The sequence below is a fragment of the Lygodium microphyllum genome, chromosome 26, assembly GCF_053477565.2.
Source record: "Lygodium microphyllum isolate KBCC chromosome 26, Lygodium_microphyllum_v1.1.10, whole genome shotgun sequence".
Classification (NCBI taxonomy): Eukaryota; Viridiplantae; Streptophyta; class Polypodiopsida; order Schizaeales; family Lygodiaceae; genus Lygodium; species Lygodium microphyllum.
Window position 1 is genome coordinate 97,434,430 of NC_141160.1, and position 16,009 is coordinate 97,450,438.

The 16,009-nt window shown below is 33.5% G+C and overlaps 1 protein-coding gene across 1 annotated transcript; it reads left to right on the plus strand.

Annotated features, from left to right (window-relative positions):
- Positions 1-14,458: 14,458 nt before the first annotated feature.
- Positions 14,459-15,789, plus strand: LOC148013582 (uncharacterized). The gene is made up of 2 exons (XM_087668421.1): positions 14,459-14,586; positions 14,666-15,789. The coding sequence occupies exons 1-2, from the start codon at positions 14,567-14,569 to the stop codon at positions 15,690-15,692; spliced, it is 1,047 nt and encodes a 348-aa protein (XP_087524547.1). The 5' UTR covers positions 14,459-14,566; the 3' UTR covers positions 15,693-15,789.
- The last annotated feature ends 220 nt before the right edge of the window (positions 15,790-16,009 follow it).

A 16,009-nucleotide genomic window follows, 5' to 3' on the forward strand; every position in this document is an offset into this window, starting at 1 on the left:
ATGCAAGCCCAAGACACTAAGTTCGTGACATCACAGCATCCAAGGTACATGAAGCATAAGCCAAAAGCATAAAACCCATTATATTCTTCAAACCCATTGGCAATGATGGAAGCAATTGAAGCATAAAAGCAAAGTTCCAAAGCATTTAATGTGGCTCAAAACGGAGTCTTAAATGTCACCATAGGCATGTCTAAGTCCACAAATCAGTGCTAAGTATGTACATTAGCATATGTCGTACTCGAGAAGCATGCAAGCCTTCAATGCATAAGGCTTTCAAGTGAAATACTTACGGCTACCCATTGTATATACAACAAAGAACCCTGCTTCAAACTGAGCAAAGAAAGCTCAAACTTATCCAATAAGCATCTCAAGACATGTACAAGCATCTCAGCATCAATGTATAGGTGCATGAGCATTAATGGAGCTCAAACAATGAAGTAACAGTTGTCGTTATTTTATGATAGCACTGTAAAACTGAAGGGAAGAGCATCTCGATCTCAGCTTTGATACCAATTGAAGGGATTGAGCCCTAAGTGGAAGTACATAAGCAAAAGCAAGAGCTATGGTGAAAGGAGCAAGAGAGCAAGAATAAGAGACACAAGATGTGGGAACTCCAACCATCACAATGTGTGACCGACCTTTCTTTATTTAAATGTCATTGAAAGAATAAAGAATAAAGTGATAATGATGGGTGATCGCCACCTGTAGCGTACAGGTATGTAGTACTGTGAGTGTAATACATGGGCGGTTAGGCATAGGCACCTTTAGCCCCAACACCTTTGACAACCAGTATGCCACCACAGATCCATCATAGCCAGACATGATCACCACTGCATCAAAGCCACCAACAACGACAATAACACCACCACCAGGCGGAGTTGGACGAGTAGCAACACCACAATGCAGAGTTGGGTGGACTAAGCGAGGCTTCGGTGCTAGCGAGGCCGAGGCAGAGTTTGCGGGGGGCTCAAGGGTTGTTAGTTAGTAATTAGTTAGTTTTTAGTTAATTTAAACTAAAAAAAACTAAGTTAATTTTAACTAAACTAATCTAAATATTCATTTTAAAAATAAAGTTTAATTAAACTAGTTTAATTAGTTAGTTAATCAAAAAATAATTAGTTATATTTACTTACTTTATTTAAATTAAAATTAATATATTAAGTTAATTAGTGTTAGCTTTTCAATTAGTATAAAAATAGTTAGCAAGTATAAAAAATTAGTTACTTTTAATTTCAAATAAAAATAATATATTAAGTTAATTTAACTAAAATAATTTATATATTTATTTTCAAAATAATTTTTAACTAAACTAAATTAATTAATTGGTCGACGTAAAAAATGATTATTTATTTTAATAAATTAATTCATTAATTTAATTAGTTTGAGCTTATTAATCAGTAGAAAAATAGTTAGTTGATACAAAAATGATTACTTTGTTTTATTTAGCTAATTTAGACTTAAAATAATATATTATATTAGTTTTAACTAAAATAATTTGATTAATTATCACAAAAATAAATTTAAACTAAATTAATTTAATTATTTAGTTAGTATAAAAATAAATGATTAGTTTGATTTAGTTAATTTAAACTATAACTAATACATTAAGTTTATTAGTTTTAGGTTTTAGATAATTAGTTATTAAAATAATAATTTTAGCTAAACTAATTTTTAAGTTAATTTTAGATAATTTAATAAATAAAAAAATAATTACTTAGTTTCATTTAGTTAATTTAAAATAAAACTAATATATTAAGCAAATAAGTCTTATGCATATAGTTACATAGTGGTTTTATGTTAATATTAGTGTAAAACCTAAAATTAAAATGGTAGTATGGTAGTGTTATTTTTAAGTAAATGTAAATTTGAAACAATAGTGTTAGTTCTAAATAAGGGTGCTAGTTAGGTGGTATAATAGTTAAGGTAGTTAGTAATAATATTATTAACATTTATATAAAATGTAATTGCAAGCTTCGTCATTAGTTAATACATAAATTAGTAATTAGTGGTTAAGTATGACAATGCTGGTTTGAAATAAGGGGATTAGCTAGGTGTTATACTAGCTAAGTCCACATTACGCATTATACTGATTAAGATAGTCATGGTTAGCTTTAATTATTTTAAATAAGAGGCTTAGCTAGCAATTCAAGCAATTAGTGTCAGTTTTAATTAGACTAATTCAATTATAAGGATGTTACTTAGGTGTTAGGCTTAAGAGATTATCTTAATGTAGAAATTAGTATCAGTTTAGTTTTAGTAGCTAGCATTAAATTTAATAGCCAACATTAGTTTTAGTAGTTACTATTTACCAATAGTTTTAGTAGTTATACTTTTACTTTTAATAGTTAATAGTTATTGGTCGTTTATTGCTTATACTTTCAGCTATATTTATTAATCATTTTAGTAGTTATACTTTTAGTTAAATAGTGATATATGGAACTTTTAAAGAAGTAGAATAGTTAGTATTATGCTTAAGGGGTTCATTTTAAATAAGGGTGTTAGTCAAAGGTAGCTAGGTGTTAGGTTTGACAAGTTAGTTTTAAATAAGTAGTTGGTTATCATTAAATATTGCATGATTGATTGTTGTTATTTTCCATCATGAAACTAATAACTATTAGTGTTCTATATTTCTCATTTTTTTCCACCTAATCATTTCAAGCTTCAATTTAGCAAAGGCAACTACAATATTTCACAAGCTTAGAATCTACATTTATTATCAACAATAAAGAAAAGTACATATATTCTCAAAAGGCAAGTGAATGATACCTTTCCTCATTATTATAAAACAATGAAGAGACTTGTGCTAGCTCATTGGCATACTACTTATTTAGCATGTCTATGTGTTTTTTTTTGGGCACTACTTTGCTTTTATGAAGTTATAAGTTAATTCTTAAACAAAACATCATAAAAAAAGTAAAATGTAAAAAGCACCATATCTTAGACTTTGATCAAGATTTTTTTTAATTTTTAATTTTATGTTTTACAAGATGCTCTTCATAAACACAACATGTTAAGCTTTACGATAGATTTCTAACTAAACTTGATTAGCTCCAAAAACTCATAAGTATTGTTATGTAATGCACAATAAAAAAGGGATGATTTTTTGTTTTGCTTAGATATGGTTAAAGATATTTTGTGGGTTCTTAAAGATATAAAATTATATTCAATCGTAGAATGGTACTATTGTGAGTGATGAATATATATGTATATTCTTATACTAATAGGATGCATAACACTCGCATAACAATAATGCACTCCATGTAGATGCCAACTTGTAGGATCTCACTAAGGTCTTATAGGAAAAGGAAAACAATAACTTCCATAAAAACATCACTATTCTTGCATCACAAGTTTGTGTGATATATACAAAAATGAATTATCTTGGGCAATAAAATATGCAAGCATCATTGGTGTACTAATAATGTGTTCAACTTATGGAGTAGTCACAATGCAGCATCAAATCATTGTCTCACAAATGAGTAATAGATATATAGAGAAAATGCAAGTTTGGATGATTTTTTCAAGCATTGTTCTTATTCTTATATATACCATCAATACAGGGTTGACATCATAATAACAAAAGGTAAACCGCCAAGCAAACAAAGAATAGAATAAGCATGCAGCGGCCCTATGATTAGACGATAAAAAATGATTCTTAATGATAAAAAATTATAACTATAACTTTTGAGCATCATTGATGTGTCAATCTTAGTCTCCAAAATGATAATAGTTTGATTCTCAATAATAATTTTTGGTCTTGGAATGATCCACTAGTTGCTCATTTGTTTGCCATCTTTAACTTGACAATATCTACTATGGTTGATGTGTTCACTTTAATATGATACATAATCTAGTGATCCAAAAATACATGACAGTAGTAAAACATCACATCCCAAGGTAGATCTTTGTGCTCTCAACAAGCAACCAATTGAAAGAATTCTAGAAGTCCACGATAAAAGATCCCCATTTGACCCAATGTTAGTAATAGAACATGAAGTAGGTTATACTTTGCACAATAACATAGTCAAGGCCAATCACTAAAAGGCATTTGAAAGGGCTAAACAACACGAGTTTGTATACCTAATCTTGTGGGACAATAGTTGGCTTCTATGAATAACAACAACATTCAAAGTGTATGGCTTATGCAGCACACTCATCTCCTGCCTAGATATTACCTTAGAAAACACATTGTTTCCATTCCTCTTTCCACTTGATCATGGTGCATATAAAAATAAAATGTATCTCAATGAATACATCAAGATGTGTAAATAAACCCAATTCTATTTATATACCTTGTATAAGGTTTACATTCTAATATTATAGCATCTAAAACAACTTGTGTTGATTTCAAACAACATGAACATAACTTGCTTACAAAAAGACATTGAGAACTATAAGTGAGAAAATAAGAATATTTCCAATGAGTAAGTGGTGAGGCATATACTCTGCTATAGCATACTTGTATCAATACTAGGCTCGTCTTATTAGTACCACTGTAAAGTGAAGGACCTTATCATAATGACATTTGGGGTATGCCTCACTTCTTTCTTATGTTGGAACAATGAACAATGCAATTCAACACAAAAACTAAGAGCCGGTATCTTAGTAAAACAAAAAAAAAAAAGTATTGTTGTGTCTGCTATATATAATTGGTAATAACACCCATAGAAAATGCAAGTATGAATTTTCATTTACCACACATAATAATCCAGAATAAAAAACAAACCCTAAAACCAAACAAACATCTACTACCATCTTGAAGATGAGTATTACAATGTTATATCATATCACCTAATATTATAAGTCTTGTTGGGAGAGCCCACATGAACATTCAACTAGTAACAACCTCATCCATCTCATCCATCTCATCCATCTCATTCTACCTACTTAAGTTTGCAATAGAGGTCGAGTCAATGGATAAATTAAATATTCAAAGAGAAGATGCTAAAAGATTGGGTCTACAAAACTTGGATTTGAACAAGAAAAAACTACATTTTCTCTATTTCACAAGTTAATCTACATTTTCTCATTTTCATCATTATTAGCAATAAAGAAAAGTAAAGAAAAGCAAACACAAGTGTATATATTCTCAAAAGAAGAAGGAATGATATCTTCTCCCATAATTATAAAATAATGAAGAGCCTTGTACTAGTTCTTTGGCATGCTACTTATATAGAATGTTTGTGTATTCTTTTTGTTACTGTTTTGCTTTTATAAAGTTATAAGATAAATCTTAAACAAAACATGTGTTTAAAAAAGGAGGAAATATAACAAGCACTATGTCTCAGACTTTGATAAAGCAAAATTTTGATTTTCCATTCTATATTCCACAAGGTTCTCTTCATCAACATAACATGTCAAGCTTTAGGATAAATTTCTAACCAAATTTAATTAGCTCCAAATTCACATAATTATTGTTTATATAATGCATAGTCTAAAAAGGGATAACGTTTTATTTTTCTTAGATATGGTTGAAGACATTTTGTGGTTTTTTAAAAGATATGAAACTATATTTAATCATAGAATTGTAGTATTGTGGTGAATAGATATACACTCTTATCCTAATAGGATATACAAAAACAATGCACTTCATGTAGATGGCAAATATAGGACCTCATTAAGGTCTTTTCGGAAAAGGAAAGCTTTGGCTTTCAAAAAAACTTCACTAATAATGCACCACAAGTTGATATGATATACACAAATTTGAATGATATTGGGCAACAAAATATGTAACTATCATTGGCATACTGACAATATATTCAACTTATAGAGTAGCCATAACGCAACATCAAAGCACTATCTCACAAACAAGTAATAGATATATCGAACAAATGCAAGTTCTGATGGCTTTGTCAAGCACTATCCTCATTCTTGTATATTGACAACATACGATTGACATCATAATAACAAAACATAGACCATGTCATGCAAACAAAGACTAGAACAAGCACATGGTGGCCCTATTACTAGACTATACAAAAAGGATTCTTCACATTGAACTATTACAACTATAGCTTTTAAGCATCATTGATGTGTCGATCTCAATCTCCAAAGCAATAACAACAATTGCAAAATGAAACATTGGATTGACAATTGATTTTCCATAATGTTTTGATGTCTTGGAACAATCTATTGGTTGGACATCAATCCAGCAGCCTTAACTTGATAATTTCTACCATGGCTAATGTGTTTGCTTTTAACATGATGCATAATCTAGTGATCTAAAAACACATCACAATAATAGAACATCACATTGCAAGGAAGCTCTTTCTTTCCTAGTAAGCAATCAATTGAAAGGATTCTAGAAGTCCACTATGAAAGTTTCTCGTTTGGCCCAATGTTAGGGAAAAAAAAAGTAAGTGAATGTGCTTGATAACATAGTTGAGTCCAACTAACTACAATAGGCATTCAAAAGGGTCAACCAACATGGGTTTCCATGCATAATCTTGTGGGATAACAACTAGCTTCTACAAAGAACAACAACATTTTAAACAAATGGCTTACCTACATCAGGCTCATCCTACCTAGATATTACCTTAGAAAACACACTATTTCCAATCCTCTTCCTAGTGGTGCATAAGATGGTCATTGAATACATCAAGATGCATACATCAACCCTATTATTTGTCTATACCTTGTACAAGCCTTACATCCTATTTTTATAGCAACCAAAACAAGTTTTGTTGATCACGAACAATATGAGCATAACTTGCTTACAAAAGAAATTGATAACTATAAGCGAAAAGAAAAAGAATGTTTACAATGAGGAAGTGATTAGGCATATAGTCCATTATAGCATGCTCACATCAATACCAATCTCTCCTTCTTGGTGTCGGCTTAACTTGAAGGACCTTATCATAATGGTTGACGTACTGTGGTTGTTATGCCTCCCTTCTTTCCTATGTTCATTGCACATGAGGTGACTAGTATAAGGCAGACTGGGATCAACCCATTGGAAGCCATTACAAAGGAGTGTAATCTAGAATTCTCATGGAAAGATTGCCCTATCGAGTATGTTATCCTCTTTTACACCAAGTTGTAGTACCTATTTTTCAATTAGTATATCATTGGGAAAGCTTCTTGCATGGGATACATCTAGCATCATGTGATTAGGCATAAGATTTTACATAGAGGCTCCATTGCATGCACATGTTATCCTAAGTTGCATGAGGCAAACATCGAAAATACAACAATTGGTGTTTACACATATGTTTTGTCAACAAACAATGAGTGATGTAGTTCAATATAGAAACTAAGAGCCCTCATGTTAGTAAATAGCCTCATAAGTGTCGTTGTGCTTGCTATACAACACATAGTAATGGACATTGAAAACACAAGTACATATTTTCATTTTTCATGCACAATAAATCAGAATAACAAATAAACCTTAAAACCCAACATTACATCTATTACCATCTTGAAGATCAGCATAGCAATGTTGTGATGTATCACCCAACATTACAAGTCTTATGGAGAGCCTACATGAACATTCAAATAATAACTAACTCATCCATCTTATTCGATCTACTCAAATTCTATGAGGGGATTGTGTACTTAATGAAAGCTGAGCCACTGGGTAAATTAAATATTTAGACAGAAGAATATAAAAGAATATGTCTACAAGACTTGGATTTGATCAAGCAGAAAATTATATTGCACCCAACTATTAAGCTAAGACAACCCAACATTCTATAACTACTACAAAAACTACAACATCACCAAAGCCACATCAAGATCTAATCTCAAAGCCATTCTATGAGATGCTTATGAAAACATCACTCAGCAAGACAAAAGACTAGCATAATTCATCGATTTTCATTTGAGATATCAAATTGAAGGTTTCTTCTTTGACACATAATTGCAACGAGTAATATTTAAATATAAGAGCATGTTAATAAATGAAAAAAGTACAAAACAATCATAGTATATCTTTCCAACTCCATAATCTCGTGATTGACGAGCAAGATCTCAAAATATACATAATCAAGTATACATAAAGATATTTATTTACCTCAAATTAGACCCATTAGCTAATAAATACAATCATGCAAAAAATCCCATTCATGAAAGACAACCCACTAATATTTGTAATATCTCTTAACATCAACTGAGCATGAGAACAATGTTATATCAATGCAAACTAAGATGTTGCAATTCATAAAAGAGCTTAGAATAATAGCTAATAGTACATTGATAACAAAATAGTAAGTGATTTGTAAGCAACTCATCAATGCAACATCATCAATGCAACACCTAGCCTACACATCATCAAGAACACACTAGGTAGTGGAAAAAGCTTTATCATATGCTACTATAGTTATAATATCATCACCAGGAATTCAAGTATCCTACTAACAATAAGTACATCAGTAGTCATAGCTAGATTATCTAGCCTCTATAGTACCACATTCCATTACTAATTTAAGATATTAGTGCATGCACGACAATATCTAGTATAATTACAAGAGATAGATTAGTGACTCATCACAATAAGAGAAACAAATGCAATAATCATTGATGGGATGCCCATATTGACCCAAATAACTTTTGATATAAGAGTACCCTAGATAGTCAATGTTTGCCAAGGATCTATGTGCAATCCATTTAACAAAAAGCTTGCGATATTATTTGGTGACCTTGCATAGTTGCCATTGACTTGAAACCATCAAATCAACTTATTCTAACACTATCACATTACCTTGTCAGCTTATTGGATATATGGACATCACTACACCCTCCACATTTTAGCCTGACATGCTCCTATAATTCCTACAACTGATTAGGCATCAGTATCCAACCAAGAAAAATATATAAGAATGCCTACATGAGTGCATTATCGAAACAAGAAGTACATCCTAGATTTCATAGTTCAAAGACAATAAATCATATGTAGACATAAGGAATATGTCTAGAAATATAATAAGCATCTTTTGTACAAATACTACACATTCAAAGAGATCCACATTGTCAAAATCCAAACAAATGCAAACCGAAGAGCCAAAATTACAGAATTGGTTACAAGATAAAAATCTCCATGAGATAGAAGTCAGGCCGATTGCAATAATAACAAAGAACATCGATCTCACCATAGGTACCGTGAATGGTGCAACACAAAAAATTGATCATATTAGGAGAATAAATGATGAACTTATATTTGGAATTGATCTAGTCTACCAACCAACAACTCATACTATGGCATAACACAAGATATCAAACAACAACTAATACCCCAAATTGACATTCTCACTAACACTTGTGTATGCAATTATTGGTCATAAATCACAAGGAGCTTTAGTTGCCCAAAAAAGACTTTTGCACATAAGGAGAACATTCATGTCCAACGTGGTCTATGTAGTGCTTTCTTGGCTAACCAAAACAAGAAACTTGCGTATGATTGAGCTTCCAAATCCATCTACCATTATACAGATACCATACACAACACTATGATTCACAAACACAAATAAGATATTTTAGCACAATTCAACATAGACAATTGACGTGTCATAGCAACACCTCATGAACTTCTTCCAATTGGAGTAAAAAACTTTCATTTTTTCAATCCAAACATTCACTTGTATTAAAATCCTTTTCAACATACTAACACAATTTATTTTCCTTCATTTTTATAGATAAAAGGAATCCATCTCATATCCACAAAGGTAAAGATGACCCTGGATGCACACGACTGTATACATAGTACTCCTAATATCTAAAAAATCCAACAAGGTAAATTCATGTAATCATATTAAACTATGGACATAGATGTTCAAGCTATATATTCAAAGCTATAAGAATATATAACATCAAATTGAGCATTGTTATGTTGATCCCAAACATCTTAGATACCTAATAACAAACTAGATGAGAATTGCAAATGTTGCCGAGCAAAGATTACTATTGACGGCTTCACAAAATACAATGATATTCAAAATTTATGGTACTTCCAAGTGTATACCCAACAACAATACTCTTGAAGAGCAAAACAAAATCACAAATAGTACAAAACTTGCTATGCCATTCAACATATTTTTTGCTTAGATTCTAATCCCACTAATACAAACACATGTCTTATGTAGGAATCCTAAAAGATATATTGATAGATTCGAACTCCAGTCTAAAGATATGCATGAGAATCCACTACAAACATGTGTTGCTCAAGTTATACTAGACACTAAAACAAATAACATGTCCACATACACAATCAAGTTTCTACATTATGGATTTAACATCTTGCTTGAGGCCTTAATAGAAGTGATGAAAGGAAAAGCCAATAAAACACTAAAAATGTACATGGAAAAGAACCACTATACTCATGCTTGTGAGAAGCCTATCAGGACCACAAAAAATGTCACATATTTACTCAATAGAGAGGTCTATAATTGAATCCATGATGGTGCCCAAAGTAATTATATATTCATTGCTATCATATAGTACATAATATATACGTGCTAAAATATACATTTCACTACAAGGGATTAGGCCTACAGGGGCCTGTAAATACTTTCTATTACAAGGGATTAGACCTACAGGCACCCATATTGATGTATTTTTTGAGCTATGAAAAAAACTTATGGGTGCATCTAATTTAATGCTAATGTTCACATTATGAGACTGTATGGAAATTTGTACTTATTTTACACAAAATAAATGGGATTTATTGTGCTTGTATTGATGTGCTTGCATATAATTTTTATGGATATGTTCACATAATAATAAATGTGTAAAATAAGGGGAATAAAACTAAGGAGATACTAGTTACAAAACTATAGCTAAAGCCACACTTTTGCATCTAGCAATTCCCTAGCTTACTTTTGCCCTCCCTTACATGTACATTACATATTGTTTGTATGAAGTTAACCCATATTGTATTAAAAAATACATACAATACCATTGCTTGATATAGCAACATGTTGAAGGACAATAAAAGAAATGGAAAAAATTGTACTCTTGTTTGTATTGTAACTAAAATATGAGTTCACAAAAAGGTCAAGTTTAGCTTACATATAATACAATGAAAATTGAAAGTTACTCAAGCTTATCTTTGACCTTTTCCGTACAAATTCTTAAAAATCCTAATGAGCATATCTTATTGGTACACATTGGGCTCACTCACATGGGAAATGCTTGTTGTGAATGAGCATTTGGATCTCTACGTGATGGTGTACATATTGTGCATGGAGTGAGTGCAATGTTTTGCTCATTGTCATATGCCTCCACATTCCCTTACAATGCTTTATTGAATAAGCAAGCCATTGCACTAGAAAGGAGTATGGCACCTACAACTATGTACATGAGGATATATACCTCTATATGTAAAAAAAAAACCAAGGAAAATGAAATTAAGCATAGTAATATTAAAATAAAAAGATATTGATTAAAAAGTATAATCTAAGATCAAATAAAATGATAGACTCTTCTATATTTAAGAAAGAGAAAACAAATACTAAATTGTGAAAAACCTTATTTGTCGTTATTCTCTTACTTTCTCCTCTCTAATTATTGTCCTTTGTGTGCCTACATACATAAATAAAATGATATAATTAAATGTTTAAAAAAGAAAAATTAGAGCTCAAACTTCATGCAAACTCTTTCAAAATATATCTAGTTATATTTGAAATTAGCTAAACAAATATCCACAAAGCTTGTAGCAGTTTTGTTTTCAAAGACTTGGCGCGTGAACAAATGTGTGTATATTCATGTTTTACTTGCAATTTATCCGCTCTCGTGTATATGCTCTGTGATACTCTCCTTGTTTTCGCTATACAAAGAGTTGTTCTTACCTAGAGGTGATTTGCACTATATAGAGAGCTGTTTAAGAATAGAGCCAAAAACTGTATATATGGACTCATGAAACGAGTGTTTGACTATATCTCTACAGATTTCATACGTTTTTTCATGCTTTAGGATATACAATTCTTGCTTCATAATTCTAGCATAGATGTCTTTTAAGCTTATGCTAATTAAAAAATGATTAAAACAAGTATAAGAGTAACACATAAAGAAAACATATCTAATAGAGAGACTAAAGAAAAAGGAGGAGCTTATACCTTGATGAACTCACCTTGTTTGAAACCGATCTTACCTTACATTCTTTCAAAAATATAGGGATTATCTCCTTTAACAAATAAGAGAAACAAGAAGAAGAAAAATAAGAATACAATGAAGAGAGATGAAGAAGGAAGGAAAGGAATTAGAAAAATGAACTCACCTTCATGTATATGGAGAAAAGAATAGGAGGTGAGGAGTCAAATATCCTCTCTCTATGAAACCTCTCAACCATGATATCTCTCAAATGAGATCTTATGGTCTTTTCTTGTGTCTCGTCTATCACAGAATGCTCTCCCAGCCCTTCTCTTGCCATGTTTCACTCAAAAGAAAGGATTAAATTGAAATGAAAAGAAGGCGACACATTTTATATTAGTTTTTGGTGTTGTGTTAAATGATGTGTTTGTGAAACCATTTAATATGCAAAGTAATGTGTGTGAAAATGTGTATTTTAAATGCCTAATTTTGGCTTTCTATTCACGTAAAGTTAAATGCAAACACAACTTATCGTGGCTATATGTGCATTTTTTTGGTTATCAAGGCCTTGACTAGCCCTACAAAGTTAAACTCGCTTTTCTACATGAATGCTGATGTGCTCATAAACCTACATCAAGTTCTTACAACTTTGCTTCAAATTTGTTGTAGTGTTATTTTAAAGTTGTGATATATTTAAGTGAAAAGAAAAAACTATCTCTAACAACACTAAGATTCCTTGTTGTAGAAGTGCAGTCATGTAAACCAACAAGAAACCAAACTTCTACCATTACTAGAACATCCACCTCAATCACAATGAATGCTACTACTAGCTCAATCACAACTACATCATCCAATATAAACTCTAAGCAACACCTACTATGAGCCAATTAAAAAGTGATAACATAGAGAAACAATACCAGACACTTCATCTACAATATTAGATGCAAAAAAAATAGAAAGATATACATAAGCTACACGTTGAACATTTAAAAAAGAATCCAACAATAAAAAAACTTGTCAAAAAAATGAAAAAAGACATCCAAACCTACAAACCATTCGAAGAAAATTTTTATGTCAACATAGAGGCAATAGTTAATAGCATAGACAAGGCCATGAACTTGGAGGACAATATGAGCTTGTAAAAGAATGCAACTGCTGTAAGCTATACCAACCTACACAAACAACTAGCAAGATATAAAAAACATAACTTCATCTAGCATAGGAATACCTTGACGAATATATAAGTATAGTTCTTCCAGTTTTTGTATGATCCATAGCTTTCAAAAATTTGCACTTTAAGTAGATTTGTTGTTTCTTAAACTATAGTTAGGTATTCAATAACCTTCAACAAAATTGCTAATTTGTAGGCATCCATAAAGAAAATATCTTACCTTCACTTAATGTTGGCTGCTTGATAAAAAAAAAGTCACAATTTTATAAAAAAATATATTTTACGTTCAACTTTCATTTTTGAGCAAGGAAAAATAAAGGAAAAAATACTACTTTAGTTATGAGAATGGTTCCAATTTACCAAAATTATACTCGCAGGTATGCAAAGAGCAGTGTTACTAACTAAAATATTTCAAAATATTTCAAACTTTACTATATCTTATTAGAGGCGGCCTTGAAGTTGTTCCTTGACGTGCTAATATTATTGATTTTGTGAGACTAGTAACGCGGTCAGATGGAGAGCCGGCGGGGTTCAGAGCCCGCCGCCGGTGGAGTTCAGAGCCCGCCGCCGCCTCGTAGCTTTTCAGATGCACATGCAACTTGTAGAAATGTTGCTTAAAACAAGAGAATTCCGGACTCCGGAGGTTAAAATCTCTCAGCGCATGGCCGAATCGGGGAATTAAACAAACCCACCCTCTCAACATGAATATAGCTATAATGAGTGCACAACCGTGCATAATTTGTATCGGCTGCCGCAGTGCCGCTGCTGCGCAGTGCTGCCCGATGTTCACCATCATGCTAGCCATAAACGGGAAGAAAGGGATTCGCTCGACTATCATATACTACTACTAAAAAGATGATCGCTGTGCAAGACTCAGGAGTCAGGACTATATACTACTAAAACATGATCCCTGTGTAAAGTCTGCAGACTTCAAGAAAAAGTTAGTGATGGTCTCACGACACGCGAGATATTCCGTTCTGTAAGTACTGATCATGCTGCATGGCGGGCGGGCCGACTGATCATGATTAGTCACGTTCACCCTTTTGATGGCCAGCAATGATGAAGATCGATCCGTCGCCTTTACGATGAAGATTGAAAGATAATATAAGTAGGTTTTGCGGTGCAGGCTCATCATGATTACTCATGATTACAGTCCGAGAGTTGTAGCTTCAAGAAGGAAGAAAAGAGAGAGAGAGAGAGAGAGATCAGAGGGACGGGCCGGGAGGGGCGGAAAGAAAGACTAGAGAGAGAAGGGGGCGGGGGGGCGATGCAGGCTCAGCATGAGAAGCACCGCCGAAGCTTCAGCGACAGTGATCTGCCAGCGGCCATTGCAGTTGCAACACATAACATTGACCCACGAACGAAGGCTGCAGCATGGGCTTGGTATATGCGTGGTAATCCCGTATTCTCTTTTGATCGCAGCAGGTGTGATAGTAGTGCGCATATTAATCACAAACATTCAAGCTGCTGCAGCAGCAGTTATGGCGGCGGCTCCTCGTCCTCTTCTGCATCAATAAGATCAGCTGTGCCTGCTGCAGCTGCAGCACGTCCCCAAGCAGAGACTGCACCTCGTAAAAGCTCACGATTTAGAGGAGAAGCAGAATATCATCGACAGAAAACGATCGTGGTAGCTGGCGCGCCCCATCAATTATGCGCGGGCTGCCACACAACCACTCATAGTCATCGTCGAGAGAGTTCTCGTCGCAGGCTGTGGGACTATATTAACAGTGAAGCTGATAGCGCTGCTGCTGCTAATGTGCAATCTCACAATGCCCCTACCTTCGCCGCTCCGCCTGGCAGCACTAGTTCTGAAGCCATGGAAGGTCGCTCCTCTACTTATAATGGAGCTGCGGCCATTGAAGTTTCTAATCAATCTCATCGTCATCAAGCACGTTCTGTGGAGCCGCAGTCATGCAGTCATGGCAGCTTTAACCGTAGCTGCAGCCAGGCCCGTAATCGTAACAGTAGCTGCGGCCATGGCTGTACCAGTAGCAGTAGCTGCAGTGATGACTGTAATCGTGACAGTAGCGGCTGCTATGGCTGTAAGAATAGTTGCACTCATGGCTGTAATTGTAGCAGTAGCTGCAGCCTGCATGGCAGCTGTAATGGTAGCAGTAGCACCGGCTGCACCAGTACTCTCCTGGACTCGTTCGAGCTCGGACAACTCCGTCGCTATATGGTCGACATACATGGCTGGCACGATCCAATTAGCCTAAATTGTAAAACTGATATTGCTGTGCAGCGAGGAGTTTGTGAGGCATCTCATTACGTTAGACCTTATCATCACCATACGTCCATCCAGGTGATGAAGAGAAGCCTATCCGCAGGTAATATCATACGTGAGCACAATCGGAGTCCTGTACATTCAAACTCTGTTGATCGTGGGCAGGCGGCTTCTACAGCTAGTAGTTGCAGATGGCCCTGCTGGACTTTCGCCAAACTAGTTAAGAAAGTCGCGAGATTTAGCACAAAGTGTTTAAGTACTTATTATCTGGGGTAAATGTGACATTTTATTTGGGAGGATCTTCTGTTTGGATGATGCAGTCTTTCATTTAAGGCTGTTTTCTTGAGCCAAATCAGTTGTGAGAAGTAATACAAAAGGGTCCCTTCTAAATCAATCATCCATACTATCAAATAAAGTGTTTGGCTAAGTAATAATGCCATAAAAGTTCACCAAACAAGCCTATCTCTTTATCATCTCGCACAAGACAACGAGATTAGCACCGGCAAAAAAATCTCAATGCTTTATGGGAAAAAAACACTCGATTGCTACCTTCCCATGATATATTTTTGTTCTTGTGACGTTGTAATATTGTT